Source organism: Fringilla coelebs (assembly GCF_963513975.1).
Source record: "Fringilla coelebs genome assembly, chromosome: 7".
Lineage (NCBI taxonomy): Eukaryota > Metazoa > Chordata > Aves > Passeriformes > Fringillidae > Fringilla > Fringilla coelebs.
This window is the reverse complement of record NC_140035.1, coordinates 22,319,793-22,338,394: the sequence shown is the minus strand read 5'-3', so window position 1 is coordinate 22,338,394 and position 18,602 is coordinate 22,319,793. Positions and strand designations below refer to the sequence as shown.

Below are 18,602 nucleotides of genomic sequence, written 5' to 3'. Positions count from 1 at the left end.
GCAAGAACTACTTAACTGCTATAACAACTCTTTGCAGATGGTTTTAAGCATCTTCATTTTTATAACTCTTTTACAAGTTTTTTTAATATTTTAGTTTTATTCTTCAAGATTAAAAAGTTAAATATTTATCTATAAAAATCTTATGCACAGTGACAAACAAAAATATTCCTTTATTTATTTTCATAGGACTGAAATATCTTAAAATTTGCACCCTGAAAAGCTAGTCAGGAAACCTATGTGAACAAGGTCTAAACTGCTCTCTCTGTTAAGTTTGGTCTGAAAAAATAAAGAGGATCAACAGATCCTGAAGATCACAGAAGCAGGTATATTTGCTGCTGTTGATTAAAACACAAAAGTCACAGGCAACAGGGAACCCTCCAATCTTACATGACAGAGGCCGGAGGAGATGGCATAGAAGGCCAAATGAACAAGAGGTCGCTTCCCTACTGCTGTTCCTATATCTGAGTTTCTTCATGCTTAGGTGGTAGCAGAAGTTCAAAACCCAGCATAACATGACAACCTGAAATACACCTTGGAGTTATGACAGCCATGAAAATGAGGGACCTGCAGCGGTATTTGAGACTAGCTATGAGAAGCCCAGGTGTACACTGAAGACTCCAGAGTCCTACCCCATAGCAAGGTAGTCAGTCTGCTTCACATTACAAGACCATTAAAACCAGAGGGGCACAACATAACAGAAAAGCACTCAACATTGCTGGCAGATATCCTGGGGAGCTGGTCTGCAAGATGTACTGTAAAATCGGAGTATTATTAAAAATATATATACTTGTCCTGCAATTCTGCTTTGCTCTATCCTTTCTCTGCATGTAAAAAGGGAACAAAAGTTCTCTAGAACTCTGTTCATAGCAAGTTAAAGCAGCTGTCAGTTAAAACCAACCCAGATCACCAAAAACACATCAGATGAATTTTTCAAAATATATTGCAGGTGGAGATCCTCTAAACCACAGCAGATGAAAAAATGTCTTGATAAATAGAAGACTGAAGAAACATTTAAGTTTTCAGGCTCTGTGAGATTACCTGCTTCAAACCTGAACTCACTCAAGAGATGGGTACAGCCTTTACCCAAAGCTGGGTTGCTACAGTCACAGTACAAGCACAGCCTGCTTCCAGTACTGCTTTAACAGCTACCTAGTCAGGAACATGAAGCTTCAAAGGGATTCTAACTAGGGAGCCAGGGTGTCCTGACTCTAAGTTACTCTTTCTGAAAAGCAAAGTATGTATGACTTCCAAAACCTAAAACATTCTCAATGTGTTACTTTTCTGAAAACATTCAGTTCAATCTTGAGTATTCTGGTCGTCAGTTTTCAACACTCAGACATGTAAATAAAAATTACTGTCAAATAAGAACTTTGACATCTTTCAATACACTAAAAACACATCATAGTTTAACTTCCCTGTATCTTCTATCTCCATTATCACGAATAACATCCATGTGGTATAAACAATTCCCTCTGGGCTAACACTTTCTACAGTCTTGAAAGGCAATCTATAGGCAGGACAAAAAACTCCCTCTGTTGGAAACTTTCATTTCAATAAATGTATTACCAGTTATCCTGAAACCACAAGTCATGCTAAGACATATAAGGTTTCACATAGGAGTTCTACATCAATTTTTTTCCCAAAAACTCTGTAGTATTAATACACTATATTTAAATCAATTATGTGTGACAGCTGAATCATCTTTAACAGTGTGGTCTTGATTATCACCAAGACTAATGTTCAAAGGAACTGGTTCAGCTATTTACTTACTCTAGAGGTAGTTTTGTGCTCCAGACTTGCTCCAAAGGTTTTTTCTATCCATTCCTTAAAAGTTGGTAATACCATACCACCTAATCTGTACCTGAAAAGTCAATATTACATAGGGTCATTTTAAATTAAAAGAATGTATGTCAGATACACTTCTTTCAATTTTATGTATGCACAAACAGTAGTTTTAAATGAAACTCTTTACCTACAAGCCTGCAAGGCTTCTGCACATTCACTTTTCATGCAACTGCGTATTTCATTGTATTTAGCAGTTCTTTACTTCACACAGAATCAAATCATTTGTCAGCATGGTATCATTTGCTTTGGGCATAAGGCTTTTCAGTTATCCCACCCCACCACTCTTAAGAAAGGTCTCTCTCTTGCAGTAGTGTAGAAAGCAGCACCTGAGTTCCCATGCTGGTTATAGACAGAGGACACACTGCAATGGCAACAGCAGTCTCAGACACACAAACCCATTTCAGTACACCTTACTCTTTCAAGGAAACAGAAACAGTATTAGAGGTTCCCCCTTCATCATCAAAATGCATCAGAATCCACCAAGCACTGTAAAATTATTTCCAGCACAAACTGTCTGGCAAGAGCTTAGCCATGTGACAAATGAGACTTACAGACAAGGGACAGAGGAGCTGGTTTTGACCATGTAGACCACATATGAAAACACAGAAGGCTGGGGACACACTGAAAACAGCTAGAAACTACTGACACTAATTATGTACATATACACACCTTCAGCATGTTTGTCTGTTCAAAAGTATTCCCAGAAGAGAGAAGAAGCAAGATCTTTCTTTGATATTAAGAGCTTTTAGCAGCTGAGAATCCTTATCATAGTTTTCACCTGGGTCACTGCATTAGACCTAACTGGGTCTGCCCTCTAAGATCATTCAGTCACTGTAAACCCAGTTATGCCCCTGTCCTTCACAGTGCAATCAACTCTACAACTGAGGCACCTGTTACACAAAATTATCAATTCCATCTGTTTCCTCATCTCAACCACCCCCCAGCTCTTCTACTGACACACCCCCTGCTCTAATCCTAGAACTAAAAGGCTACAACCTTAACTCAAGCTAGACTCTTCAGCATGGAATAGAGTATTCAGTCATTCTTCCTATGTCAGCTGTTATTGTTTCATCAAACCCATACAAAAATTAAGTGAATTCTTTGAAGAGGAAAGTGCAATAAGCAATGAAAGTTTAGTGCATTTGCATCAAGAGTTTGTGATGAAGGCAGAGACCCAGGTCAGCTTGGTGTGTTTTCTTCTCCAGACCTACTTCTTAGTATTGCCAGTATCATTACAGCTGGATTGCAAGGGTAACCTTAATCACTTACTCAAAGGACAACTAAAGCTACCAGAAACCCCAAAACTTTTAAGTCAGGACACAAACAGAAGTCACAGCATAGAAGAAGTTAGTTTACTGCAATGCATGATTGATCAGGAAGCAAGCTTTGTATGCACACACTGATGGTGCAAGAAGACCCCAAAAACCACCTGCCACAGACACACTCCAAAAAACAGCTTCAGTTGCTCAGACTAGCAAGTACCATCTATCCCTGTGGAGATGGCAGTCTATAACAAAAAAAGATCATTTGACAAATGGTCTGTAGGGAAAGTCAACATCACTTTCATAAAGGGGAATCCTGTTTCACTAATCCTTGGAGTTTTACCATGGTGTAAAAACAGAAAGTGAATACAAGGGATACAATGAACATGAAATCCCATACTCCTTTATATTTCCAGAGGTGCTCATCCCAAAAGTTATTTAAGAAAATACACTGCTACAGTACTGAAGAAAAGGTTCTTCTACAGTCTGAAAGATAAGTTTAACTTAAGAAGCAAAGGGCAGGGTTTATTGGTCACACTGATAGGAACTCAGGACCTTAAAAAAAAACTAAGCAGACAAAAAAACCATGGAAGTTAAGGTAATTGCAACAGCCAAAAGAAAAGCTTTATTGTATATTAGGCAGAATCCCACTGGTAGTCAGTATTAGGGCATCTTCACTGACCACAGTGCTATGCATCATCTGGGCAGGGGTAAAAAAGAAGAGAGTTCATCTCTTTCTGCTGCTCTGGCTGTATGCACACCTTGTGTGCTGCACACAGATTTTGTCCCTGTCTCCAGAAAGATCTAGCGGAGCTGGAGAGGATGCAGAGATCCACTGTACAGACCAAAGGGCCTTACAAGCAGAGACTGAAGGTTCCAAGACACCACAAGCATGGAGAGAAAATGTAAGAGAGGATATAAATGAGTCTTATAAATCAATAACACAGTAGACAGGCTGAAGAACTATCATCCACCTAGTCCTGCAAAACAGTAAGGGATACTTGTTGCAAAACACAGGTACTTCACACAACCAGAACCTCGAGCTTGCTGCCGCTGGATGCTGCACAGGCAGGCAGTATGAGCAGACTTGAGGTTATTAGACAAACTTATGGACAACAGACCTGTTAGTGGGTACTGACAGGATGAGGCATCCACACCACCTGTACCGATGCTTATTCTCCTGTTTTCACTTCACTCTCCTTTTGCCACTGTGGCAAACTATCCTACAGAAATTATACTTGTGTGGCCCAACAAGGTATTTCTAATGTTATGTCTCAGTCAGAGACAGTATAGATGGGGAAAAAACCCCACCATTTTAGAACTTGTACATATCAGTCACACAGCAGTCAAGAAGTCTTGAAGCTTCCTCCTAAAAAAACAGAATTCCTGACCCTCTTGTTTAGTGTGCTTTGATTTTCTGAACATAATCTCCCTAATATTATACAGTGAACTGGCTTATACAAGGCTTTGCATTTTAATTTAGGCCTGAAAATCAAAAGATTAACAACTGAAGTGCTCAAGATCCCAGTTAGGTTTTTGCAGCTTTTACTCAATTAATTCATGCAAGTTTACAGACTCAAAGACTACGAAGGAATTTTTAGGAACAACAGAATTTTATTTCTCTTCTGCATTCTTTTAACTCTTATGGAAAGCATATTTTTTAAACCAGGGAAGAGACTGCAAGGTTACTTTCCACTCAGGAAGAAAAAAAAACCCCAAACCACAAAGATGGCAATAGGTTTAAATTCCACTAGAACATAATTGAGAGATCCCCAAGTAGACTTAATTTTAATGTTGTTCCTCAAAAAATTTATTTCTCAGAAAAACAATCTTGCTGCATAAAGGGTTAGAGGATAATAAATCAGAAGTGGCGCCACTACAACGTACAACTGAAGAGCAGTTTTTATTTTTAAGTTCAGAGGATAAAGTAGCTCCATGCACAGTGGTTAAGAAACCCAAAACAAAGTGGAAATTTAATAAAGCAACTAGTTGATGCTCAAGAGATTCTCAAAACTGCACTGTTGTGCTGCATGTTATCTAAAGCTTTAGAACATGGTGCAGATTCTCAGTGATTTCATTAACCCACAGATTATATCAAGTTACAGAGAAGACTCACATTAATCTGTCTTTATAACATTTTTAATAGACACTTCAATAAGCCCCACAGTCTATTTTACTATGTCAGACTCCTGTGTATAGACTTCCATAAACCTGTTAAATGCAGAATAATCTATCCTATTAAATGAAGCAACTTCTTTGCCCTCTTTGAATTAACTGTACCGTACAGCTTTTAAACTCTTTCCAAATAAACCACTAAATAAGATACTTCATTTGCATAAATTTTCAACTTACCTTTTTCCTGTGAATTCTGCTTGACCCTTCTTATTGAAGATGAATTTGGAGTCATTATATCCCCATCCATTCCACTTCAAAAGTTCTTGCCTTAAAGGGAAAAAAATATGAGTGGCAATATTAGCATACTGCAGATGCAAAAAGCTTTTCTGTTAAATGGTTTTGGGGAAAAGTCTTACCAGACAGCAATTCAAGAAATCAAGTACATATCAAAAGTGTATAGCTTACAGCCAAAAGAAATTCTGAAACCACAACCATTACTCCTTCAGATGGCATCCTATGACTTGAAAGACCAGATGCTCTATAAAAACAACCACCAGCTTAAGTCATTGCACACTATTGAATCATAGAATCATTAAGGTTGGGAAAGACCTTTAAGATCATTATGTCCAACCTTTCACCAACCACCATGCCAACTAAACCACAGCACTAAGTGCCTCATCCAGTCATTTCCTGAACACTTCAATAGATGGTGACTCCACCACCTCCCTGGGCAGCCTGTTTCAATGTCTGACAGCCCTTTCAGTGAAGAAATTTTCCCCGATGTCCAATCTGAACCTCTCCAGGTGCAGCTTGAGGCCATTTCCTCCCATCCTGCGTTTTCCTGTTACCTGGGAGAAGAGGCTGACTCCCACCTGCCTACAACCTCCCTACAGGGAGTTGTGAAGAGTGACAAGTATTTAGTATTTAAATTTATTTTCTTGACAGAGAATAATGATTTTAGTTGCTTGCCATCACTACTGCAATCCCACAGCATTCTTAACATCCAGTTGATGAGGAACTTTGAGATACATTTGGACTGAAAGTCATAAAGAACAAAACCTCAAGAAGTGCAAGAATAACAAATACAACCAGAATGTGACAGCAAAACTATTAATATAAAAACCAAACTAACAACTGCCAAAATAAAAGCAGAAAATTGAAAAATCTTAAGCACAACGATATCAGAAAATCTCTCCACTATGATAGTCAGTGTATCAGTGTAAGTGTATTTAAGACTTAAGAAATACACTACTAGTTTACACTACACATTAATCAAGCTTTTCTTTAAAAGCTTGCCATTTATTTACATTACAAATGAAATTACTAACCTAGAAACTGAATTTTAGTTAAAAGACATGTATCTCAAAGAATTCTGTCAAAAGATCATTTACCACCCTGCCCTATATACAGTAAATGTAGCTCTTACTCTGACTGCCTAAGAATAAGATGATCAGGAGTGACCATTTCAAAAAGACCTTGTGATTCAGAGAAAGCATTGCCCCAATCACTTTCAGCTCCAGCATTACATGCAAGATAACCATGATTGATTACCAAAGGTTTTCATTATAAACATATTATTAACACAGGCTGCTGACATACTATCTAGTGCAATTCAATAGACTTGGCTCAAACAAAATCTATTTTCTTCAAACTGCCTGTATGCAAGATATTAATTAATCAAATGGAAAAAAGCCATGGTCATGTATTTCATTACAATTGTTTGATTCAGACATTCAACCAGCCATTGACAAATCTGGCACTTGAAGGAAACTTTATCAGTTACTGAGGACTGAAATGACTCCACACAGTTTTGTGAAATAGCCAGTCTATACTGTTCTTCCATACTGAAGAATTAATTCTAAAATTTCAGCCACAATTAAGCCGAGCAGAGCTGTCCAGATAGGCGAGCCTCTTCTGCTGCCTGCTCTCTCTGTTCTTTACACATGTAGGGTTCACACATGAAAGGACAAGGATCCACTCATGTTCCATAGCATAGGAATGCCTTGGGCTCTTGTGGTGTTGTGACAGATTATCAAAAAGGGTTCTTAAAGCATGTGATGCAGACTTGCCCCTTTTTACCTTTATTTCTATGTATGTATACTTATAAATGCTGCAAATATTTATGATAGTCCACAAAGAATCTAAGTCATACACAGTGGAGCTGCTTCCAGCTGAGAAGGTGACATAGAATTGGCCAGCTCAAGAGATTTATTTTTTTTAACTAAATGTTCCATTCAAATCCCAATCACTACACTCCTCCTCAAGGGAAGATTTCTCCCTCTGCTGACTAAATGCAGTATTTCTATATACCTGACCTCTGTAGTTTGTTGAATCCTGTAAAGTCAGAATAATATTCGATATTATTAAGAAAACTTGAAGAAGGTTCAAACTTCCCCTCTAATTTAAAGAGGGAAGTCCTCTTGCAAGGCAGTCACAAATAAATATGCCAACAATGGTGCATGAAACAGGGTAGAGAAACTACCTGCAAATCTGGAAACAATCAGAGCAAGACACAAAAGGCCAGGCCCTAAAGAAACTGGTGTCATGAGATAAACTGATAATGGCCAGGCTTGAAACTATCATTAGTCCTGGTATCAGTACAGACAGACACTTCCCACAAAATCATGGGGAAGGTATTATTAATTAAGGACACAAAGACAGACTCAGATATGAGGTTTTTCGGCTACACTAACCACATTCCTATCTGCTTGCCTATTCTAAAGGCCTAATTTCCTAGGTTGGTGTTAAACCACCTGGCACTTTGATCAGGCTCTAAAATACAGAACAGAGGTTAAGAGTTTTAACTCCTAAGAGTTTATTTTCTGGTTGAACTATTCCTGAGTAAAATTAAGTACACAAAGCTTTACTCTGTCAGACAACATAGCTCCCATCACTGGTGCGATGATAATAATTAAATTAAAATCTAAAATAACAGTTTGCATGTTTGTAGAAGAATAGTTGACCCAAACATCTTGGCTACCTTGTAACACAAAGGCAGGGGACTTCACACCACCACACACAATGGGCAGTACTATATCTTGTGGCAGGTAAACACCAGAATAAGAAACTTAAGCATCCAATTTTTATATTCAAAACTATACTGAGCAAGTCTGAGGTTTCTATTCAGAGATAGGAAGGGCTGTTTTTGGAATGAGTATGCTGCACATGCATGCGGTATGTGTGGCAAGATATAATTTATGCACCCTTCTGGTTTTCCTCTCAGACTCCTTTCCAAGAATATATATATATAGCCAAGACTCTCACCAACATCTAATGTTATTCTCACTTTAAACTTATTAGTGTTATTGTAGTATTGTACCCAAACTGTCTTATTTAAAGACAACACCTTTCCTACTCATTAAGTACATTAGCTTCAACAAAATATCAAGCTCATGAACTATCTCATTTTTGACAGAAATGTGAAACGCTTTAGTCAGAAATAGCAGAAATGGACCAGTACTTTCTTGCCCTCTAACTTCAATGATAGAAAATCACCACTGAAATATATGAAGTAGTACAAATCAAACATTGCTTAAGGTTTTTAATGTGTATATTTGTATATATACATGAAATTATATTGCCTGAAAGAAAACAAGTCAGCATGGAAGCAGTGACAATAGATTAACATAGTGTGACTACTTTAAGTGAATTTAAATATTTCACTTTCATTACAATGCCCAACACAAAAACTAGTTTGACTCACTGGATAAGGATTTTTACAGTTGGGGGGGCAGGAGGGTGGCCCCCAGCCCACCAGCTGATCTAGAGCTCCTGAAGAATCCAGTCACTCAACTAGGCAGGCAGAGGCCTTGGGACTACACTATTTCAACAAACTGTACCTGCCAGCACTGTTCAAATCTTAGGTTTTAGTGATTGGCACAGTGACTGGATGAAAAAGTTCTCATCTGTCCCACAGGAAGCTGAAGGATAAGCACAGAGTCTCCTACAGATGGCCAAGGCTTCTTTGGAGAAGCGAGATGAATGTGCAGCTCAATCCAGCTGGAGAAACGTTGACTCAGATGGAGCAAAGCTCAGATGCTCCCCTCAGTTTCCTCACAATAACCACTGACACTGTCAATTCAATCACCAGTGGATACTCAGCATTAAAATCCCATACACATAAAATATTCACAGGCACTTCTGTTGCACAATGGAAGAGCCAGAAGATTCCTGAAAATCAGTTTAAAGTGGCAATTTTAAGGGCTACCGCATGGGCTTAAGCACCAGTATTTGCCTAATGTAACACAGTCTGCAAGTTGCAGCGTTCTTGCACAACTCAGTGTGTGGGTGCAGTAATACTGAGGCAGTATTGTGGCAGTAAGGTGTTACAAGACATTACCCAAGGAAGAATTCCTCAGAGCCTACCCCAGAGTTGGGACTTTGGGTTACCAATCCAGCCCACCAGCTGGAAATTCAGAACTCTTTCCATGAGTGGTACCAGATGATCCCTCTTCCTCTCCCCTGGAGCAGTGTTTCTGTTCAGATTTTAGAGTCACACTTCTCAGCCAAGCAACACTACAGAGTGCTTCTGAAGCCAGTGGTAAATCAGCATCAGGTGCCTGAAATAAACAGAGAACATGCAGCCCAAGGAATTGTTTCAAGAACTGCTTTGTGAAAGCATCATTTATCTGGAGAGGAATGCCATGCTGCAGGCAGAGAGTATCTGCTGTGTTTATGCTTTTTCCCTCTTGGAAGACCTTCCCTGCAGCAACCCCAATATAATTGTTCTCAAGGCTGAAGTCAAGTAACACCTGTTTTATAACCTTAGACACATTCTAAGCTTGTGTATTTACTGCTGCCTTTCAAATTAATTCCATGAAATATATCTATAAAAATCAGTCAAAGCTATTTCTTGTAATCCAAAGTGATGATATGCTGAATAGTCTTAATTTTAGACTAGAGGGTCTGTAGTCCACACTTTCAGCTAAGCCCCTGCACATACACCAATTCAGTTGCTATTCTGTTTGCTGAATACCTAACGCAACAACACAAACCTGGGCTCCTAATTACAGTTTAAACCTACAGGAAGCAGCAAATGCAGACAGATTTTAGGCATAACATCAAGGGTTTAGGTACTCAAAAGCAGAATGCTTTTCTTTAAACTATTCTGATAAAACAAGTGTTCACTTTTCTTACACATATTCTTAGCCTTCACTATTTCATTACTCTTCATTTCACCACAGTGTAATAAACAAAGCTCCAAGGAATAAGGAAATTAGTGTTTCTCTAGTGTTCTTCCACAATAAAGTCAATTAGGGTGAATTAAAGATCAAACAAAGCCAAGACATTATAATCATTCTTAGAAAACACTTGGCCAAACAATGCAAAAGAATACTTTACTAGAAGCTCTCCTATTCCACCTACTACTTCAGCTGACACCAGTTTCACTTCTATCTTTAAAGAGACTGCTCTACTACCAAATGCACACACATGGCTACTTCCAGGCAGTAAATGAAACAGCACAAAGAGATCAGTCCTTTGAGAAGTATTTTCTGAAAGCTTGCAAAACCAGGAATTCTGCTTTCCTGTCTTAAAAGAAGTAACTTAATGAAGGAATCAACTGTCTGCCATTTTTCTGCACAAGTAAATTCAGTTCCTGGACACCTTTTTACTCATCCCATAGAGAATCTTTTAGCATGCTTTGTAGCAAATACATCACGGCTCAGGAAAGCTTTCTGGCCCACGCCATGAACCCCAGTGGTGTTGCACAAAATAGCCCAGTTTTGGATATAACAACACTACAGAGGCATTAGGCTTGTCAACCTGCAACTGATTTTTTATACTCCACATTATTTATTTTCTACAAAGAGGTACACTAACACTTCAGGAAAGTCTAGTTGACTGCAGTCTACTACACTACTGATCTCCTTACTTTGCTTCAGCTCAAAGTAGCTTCTAGTCCAAGTAATTACTTTAATCTATTGCATTATCAGATTATTCTAATTCTATTCAGTTTAAATAAGCACATCAAGCTTAAATAAACAGCCATATACACATTCATTTTCTTGCACATAACAGTTCAGATCTCATTAGATATCAAACAGCTGATCTAAAAAAGTCTTTCAGTTTTTGCTGGAAACTGCTACTTGCTTTCATATAATAATCTTTATTGAGCCTCACATATTAAACATTTCACACTTCCATCTAGGTTCTTTTTCTAATAAAATTTAGCTAATGAATATATCCAGTTTGGCTTACTTGGTATCAAATGATCTAACAATAAATATTGTGTTACTTAAATTTTTATAATTTCCTACATTTCATCTTCCTGACATGCAACTACTTGGAGCTATGTGTTAGACATGAATTGCTGTAACATATGAAGTCACTTTTACCATCAGATTATGACACTTTTTCATGCTAATGTTTCCATGAGAGAATCTTCTTTATCTGTGCCTCAAGTATTAGCTTTGACTAACAATTAATTGCTTTGATGCAATCACAGAACCTCCTGTGAACTGCCACACCTTCCTCAATGCAACAGGTTCTTACTCTTCTGATTTCTTAAGACTGGTGAAGTGCCACCAGCCCTTTCCTTCTTCATCCTTTTTCACCACCTTAAACTCAGAAATCAGCTAAACCAGGATACAGCTTAGCACGTGTTGCTTAAACACTGTTCTCTAAAGGATGAAGTCTTTATAATAAAGATTGCTCTGAGTATTGGGGTAAGATACAAAGCCTCTCTGAAGAGAGCGTTATATTCAAGCAGTACCAATTCTTTAGGAGTTAATCCATGTTACTGCATAACAACATCATAATCGTGAGCAGCAAGAATTGCAAGTGTCTATATGAAGAAGGTACAGCAACATTAACACATTGCCCTGAACAACCCGTCTGTGAACTCGACATATAGCTCACTACACACACTCATCCCTTAGTTTACCCTGTGTAACAGTATGCCCATAATAATGACAAGATATTCACAAGCCTCTCTTCATCCCCTAGGAAAGCAGCTTCTCCACAGAGAGAGGATAATCAGGAGATCCTGTCCGGCTTTCTGTTGCTCCAGGACAGAATAAATTTTAAGCCTACAAGCTAATGAGTCAACATTTAGTTAAACTTAATCAATTATCCCTTTCAACAAAGACCAAATCATTGAGAGTCTGAGTAAGTAATACTATACAAGTTTTGATGAGATCAGCATCAGTGCATATTCCATCTCTAAGGGACTCTTGAGTACACCCTGCAGTTACTCTGGTACAACTCTGTTCTGGGAAGTTGCAGCACCTGACTGCTTCCAAAGCAGTACAAGTTGAACACTTCATGTATACATAGTTATTCTGAAGATTAAGTAAGTTTTTATTTCAAGTCTCACCAGCAAAGTGAGCTTACCAGTCAACAAAGTCAACAGCATAACATAAAAGGACAGGAAAGCTAATATCAAGGAGGAGTTATTTTACAGCTCAATTGTCTCACCAACTTTTTCAGCATGCCTGTAATCCTCTTCAGGCTTCAACACACATTGTGTAACTATGATTCCAGCTTTCACTGCAACACTCAATTAAAATATTACATTTAAGCCAGGAATGCCACTGAGAAATAACATCTCTTTACTCTCACAGCGCCTAAGATTTCCCTCAAGAGGATACTCAGACAAATACATAGTTACTTGTCTTTTGCTTTTTTTCCCCATCTCAATAACTAAAATTTTCCCATCTCAGTAACTAAAACTTGAAAAAGTAGAAAGCGTATTACAATCCTTAAACACATCAATATGCAAATGCATTGCTCAGTCTTCCAAAGCATTTTTATTCGGAAGCAAGAAGAATAAGATGAGACCACAGACTTTCAGCCAATACCATGTAATCTCCATCCTCCCCTGGCTGGTGAGGAATCATGTCTGGATAAGATCTTCAGCAGTTTGGTCACTGAACTACCAAGAAGAAAGCCACGTTTCCAAAGGCCACTGTCTCCTGACTGTTAGAAAAACAGCCAGAAAAAAAATTCTGTCATCACAGACCTAAAGTACTACAAAGGGGCTCTTTCCATCAAAGAAAGCCATTTACTTGCAGAAGAAATGCAACGTGAGGAGAGTGCAGCTCAATTTGCTAAAGCAGCGTCTAGAGCTTTGCTACTATTTCAAACATTACAGGAAAGATGCAACAGGTGAAGAACAAAGATTTTGTTTAAGGTACTTTTGGCTACAGCTTTGCTAGGAAAAATTAAAATAACAGTTCAAAAGAGGCAGTAGAGCTGAATCAGCATTCAACAGACTACAAGAAAACATCATTGAGCTTTGGATTGCCCTTTTTGGATTACCAAAAAGAGGCATGCACTGTCTCTAGATCAGCTATTTTTACTGGATTCTTGCAGCAACCTTCTCATCCTCACAAATAAAAATCAGCTCCAGATTAGCTGGGAGTCACTAGAACAAGACTTGGGCATTCATGACTTGTCCCCCCAAATCAGTGTAGGCAACAGAACTTTCTCCTCCATCACTCCAAAACCTGGGTATTGTCCTCAAACATGGGCTCAACCAAGATCCTCATATCCTAGCTATACTGTAGTCTCAGAATTTTCCCATGCAGCATCTTAGATGTGCTTCAACCATATCTCTGATGTTCAGACAGAAACTTAGGACAGAGATAAAGCTCCCTTTAAGTTTTTCTTGTTTCTACACATACAAATAGGCTGGGCTCTAAGTACAGCAAGAAAGTTATACCTCTGGTGAAGAACAAGCTAAGCTTTCCAGCAAATTTCCAGAACAAGCTAAGCTTTCTCTTATACCCCCAGAGCAAATTTTTATTCTCAGTCCAGATCAAGTTATTTAGAGTAAAAATACTAATCCATTATGATCCTAGAGCAACGTCAGTCACTTGTAGAAGTACAGATGTTAAATTTCCCAAGCCTCTGTTTCCACAAAGAAAGAAGCTATCTTTCAGGTCACAGGCACCTTCACAAAAGTTTGTTTCTCCTGCTCTTCACAGATGCAATAATTATACAGCAATACATTTAAATAAATCCCTGAAAACTAAGATGGTATTTTTCTGGAAACAGTGATTTCTTCCTGGATTCAAAGCAAACAAAAACTCAATATGGAAGGCAACAACTTCAGATCAACCCATTTGTCCCAGTGAGCAGCACAAGAATCAAATTCCCCGCAATGAGAACTAAATGCTTGCAAAGCTGTTCACATCCGACTGTATGTGCATGACATCCCAGTCCTCCCAAAGCAGGCAAGTTCAGCTTCTGACTGTAGGCCACAAACTGCCTGTTAGGAGAATCCAGGCTGTTCCTTGCTCTCTTTTTGAGAAGGTTGAGAGCAAAGCACGGGCTGAATGAATTTTCCTCAAACAAGGAACAGCTCTTCTATTCTTGCCCAGTCAGCCTCTGGACTACCCCCATGCACTAACACAATAGCTCCTGCCCACAGCTCAAGAGAGAACAGGTGGTTGTCTGCAACCTAAGCCTTAAAATACTCGTGAGATAGCAAGCCAACATACATACAGAAAATCCACATCTAAGAAAGGGGGTGCAGTAAAAGAAAGTCACAAAACTAATACAAGTCCCAGCAGAAAGGGGGCCTCATAATAATAAGTTACATAGAACTCCACAATGGCATTATAACCATAGCATTTTTTAAAAAATCTAGCAGAAAAAAAATCCAAGAGCCAGTGAAATAACTCTGAACTAGAGATTTTGACTGTCTTCCCTTGGTGTTATGTGGCCTGACTTCTTACTACTACAGACGGCAAGAAAAAGTATTTCATAGCTCTAAAATTATTCATTTCCAAGAAACTTTTCTTAGAACCTAATGCATGAGCACACCCCGCCAGTATTCACATCAGCTGAAGGTTTCTGTGAACAGGGGAGGACCGAGAGAGAACACACAGACCTTGCTCTTCACACGTGCTGCATTCCTCATTAGAGAAGCCTCAAAGTATTTTACAAAAACAAAACTTCTCCATCACATCGACAGACGTGAAGCAGATGATCACGAACGACTTCCCATTTTCCCACCATCCCACTTACTACAGAAACAGGTAAGAGGCTGAAGACCACCTCCTTTCGCTTTCCTCCAGTCCCCGCAGCGGTGAACGGCTTCAGCCATTTACATCACCCGCCACTGGCACCCGCCTCACCCTCCTCCCGCCGCTCCTTCCCGCCCCGCCGGAGCCCCGCTCCTCCCGCAGAGCCCACGCGGGGCCTCCCCGGGCCCGCCGGCCGCGGCCGTGCCCGGCCGGGAGCAGAGCGCTGCCGGAGCGCGGCCCCGGCCCGCACCCCCGGCCCCGCGCTCCGGGAGAGCGCCCGGCCCGGCCCCGCCGGCGCGGCCCGCGGCAACTCCCGCCCGCACCCACCGCTTCTTCGGGATGGAGCCGGAGGCCGGCCCGGCGGAGCCGCCCTGCGCCTTGCAGGGGCTCGGGGAGAGCGCTCCCCGCCCCGGGGCCCGCGGCGAGCCCCGCAGGTGCCCGGAGATGATGCGCAGCCGCCGCCGGGCGGAGGACGGGGAACCGCCGCCGCCTCCCGCTGCCTCCCCGGCCGCGGCCGCCATCGCTTCCGTGTTGTGCCGCGACCGCCGCCGGGTGAGAGGGCGCGCGGGCGGAAGGCGCCGCCCGGCGCTCCCCGCGCGGGCCCCGCCGCACCGCCCGCCCCCCCGCGATGAGCCCCGGGCCGCTCGCTGCCGCTCCCCCGGCCCGGCCCGGCGGGCTCCGCGCGTCCTGCCGGAGCCTCCTGCCTCGGCAGCGCTGGGCTCGGGGGGCAAACGGAGAGAGAGAGAGGGAGAAAGGGTTTATTAAAGATTTCCCGCCTCCGGTGCTGTAATTAGAGCCCCTCTGGGTCGCTGAACGAACTTGAGAGAACACAAAGGTGTCCTTTAGAGATGAGTATTGCCTAAGTTAATGATGAAATGCTAATTAATGACAATAGCATAGGCGGGTTACTTAAGAAATAGGTCGGTGAGGTGGCAGATAATCCAACAGGTGTTGCAGATTTTATCATCGCTGTTGATAGGGCCACAAGGAGTGCTGGGCTGCTGAGCCAGGTGCTTTTGTCTGCCTGTGCAACCCGCCTGTCCTGGCAGGGAGGATCCTGGTCCCGGGGATCTGCTCCCCCACCGCACCCGCACCACGAAATGAATGCTGACCGACTGCTGGGAATGCATCCTCTTCTCTATCTGGGATACCCATCAGTGAGCCAATCCTTGCAAAAGCTGACAGTCCTGACCGTATTTGGGACCTCTGGGAACATCTGGGATTCCCTCTGTAGCACCACTTTGAAGAGGGAAAGGAATTGGGATTTAAGGGGAGATCACAGATTTTATGCCAGGTGCTTTCTGCTATGAATTTACCCTGATGTACCAGAATGCTTTGGATTTCCACTCAGGAAAGGATGGGAATACTGGAAACATTTTAATGTAGAACAGATTAGATGATTTTTTCCATCGGGGAATGAAAAAAAGCTTAACAAACCGAGTCCCTTACAAAAGACTAAGGAAGATAGTTTATCAGTCTTCAAATATGTAAAAGACTGCTACAGAGTGAAAGGAAGCAATCAATCTGCCCTTCATGTCCCAGCTAGGTTGGTGAGAAGTAATGAGCTCAAACTGCAAGATATAAGTTCAGTATTAGCATTAGACTACTTTCTAATGGCAGTGAAAATGAAAAACTGTTGTAGTCTGCCTAAGTAGAGAACAAAGTCACCTTCATTAGACAGCTTTAAGAACAGACAACATACATCTATCAGACATACCATTATAAGCAGTTCTGCTCAGGGCAAGGTGATGGGCTAAATGACCTGCTCAGATTAATTCCGACTTTATGACATGAAGTATCTCACACTGGTGAAGCCTACTCAGATGTCACACAGGACCTACTTTCATGATTGGCTTTTGCCACTGACTGGCACTGACCAGCTCTTTGGAAGTCCTGAAGTAGATTGCTGGGATCTACGAGATGACTGATACTTTGATAATGACAATTTGTCTATCAATGTTGATTTGTTTGTTCATTTCTTCCTCAGATGTTTGTTACATATGTGAAATAAATTCCCAGGAAAATTTATAAAGCTCTTACCCTCTTTCAAACCTCTTCTAGGGACCTGTTTCTCCCATGATACTTCAACACAGTACCTTTCCATTAACTAAGCAATTTGCAGGAAGTTCTCCAGGGAGCGGGCTGTACTGCACAAGCAGTGAGACTCGGGCTCAGTTCCTTACCTCACATGCAATATTGGTGCTTATTTGAGTCATAGCTCCTCATATATAAACCAAGGATAACAGTATCTCCCTAGAGAGACTGGTCTGAAGATAAACACACTATGGACTGTGTGACAACATAGAACCAACCCCAGTAATGCCTACTGATGAGAAGCAGTTCATAAAAGCCACCCAGGTGTTATTACTGTTTGTTTTGCTTTTATTCTCACCATTGTTAATTGATTTTATGCCCTTTGTGTACTTTGTCTAGAAAATAGCCTGGAATTTTCCTGGGGCAGTGATTGCACTAGTTGCAATGGGATCTCAGCCTTAAGTTAGGTTTCTGGTATAAGTACAACATAAACAGCTGTTGTGGCAGTTTGATAGTTTGGTTATGGAGTTAAATTTCCCCCCTGTGAATAATTTGTATACAAGTTTCTGGATTAACTCATGTATATCCACATTTAGCTGTCTGCTGCTGTGGAGGCAGTCTGTAGGGAACAAACACGGGTCTCCACTGAATTTCCATTCACATTGTTTACTGAAGTTCTGGATATAGCTGGGGGGGACTTTCAGTCACAGTTACCTAAAACTTTCCACACTGCTGAATGCTGCCAAACAGATACTAAATCCCCTGTAGTAGGCTTCAGATTTTCCTAGAATGTTTCCTTGTATCTCAGCCACTTGTAAGGAACAATAAATGAGCCCATTGGTCATTTATTTGATCCTAATTGTAGAGCTTCACAGTAAAAAATTGACCTCAGCTAGAATCTGATAAGTAATATTTGTCATCCCCTCACAAGTTATTTCTCAAAAAAGTTCCAAATTAGTTTTAAAGTATGCGTATGAATGAAGATTTAACTGGGGATGCTAGAGACATAGTGGCATGATTTGGAAACTGTTGAGAGCCTTGTCTTTTGCAAAGTAGAGGAATAGCTAAGTCACACCTCATTTTTGTGCAACAGGGGTCTTTTCTTACAATAAGAATGCTAAGCTCCTACCAGTGCTCTACATGCAATCTCTGCTTCCCTTGGAAGGATGGCAATTTTCATAAAAAGCAACAATAACATAATGTGCTATCAGATTGTGAGGTCACTGCTTCTCATTTGCTGAAGTGAACCACTGGCATGTTTTCAAAAACTGCATCTAATTTAACCATATCATTCATTCTGATAAGTAGTAATGCTGAGAAGAAAACTTAGGAAATGGGATTTTGAAAGTAATATCTTGTGACACCGAAGAAAACT

At 40.7% G+C, this 18,602-nt stretch overlaps 1 protein-coding gene across 2 annotated transcripts in view; it reads right to left on the bottom strand.

The window, feature by feature from the left end:
* AGPS (alkylglycerone phosphate synthase) overlaps positions 1-15,730 on the bottom strand; it is a 50,822-nt gene extending 35,092 nt beyond the window's left edge. For both annotated transcript variants that reach the window (XM_084209608.1, XM_084209609.1), the window contains exons 1-3: positions 15,521-15,730; positions 5,460-5,549; positions 1,771-1,861 (exon numbers count right to left, since the gene is read on the bottom strand). In XM_084209608.1, the coding sequence (XP_084065734.1) occupies positions 1,771-1,861; positions 5,460-5,549; positions 15,521-15,714 (375 nt within the window). In that variant the 5' untranslated portion in view covers positions 15,715-15,730. The remainder of the gene's footprint in view (positions 1-1,770; positions 1,862-5,459; positions 5,550-15,520) is intronic.
* Between the last annotated feature and the right edge of the window lie 2,872 nt (positions 15,731-18,602).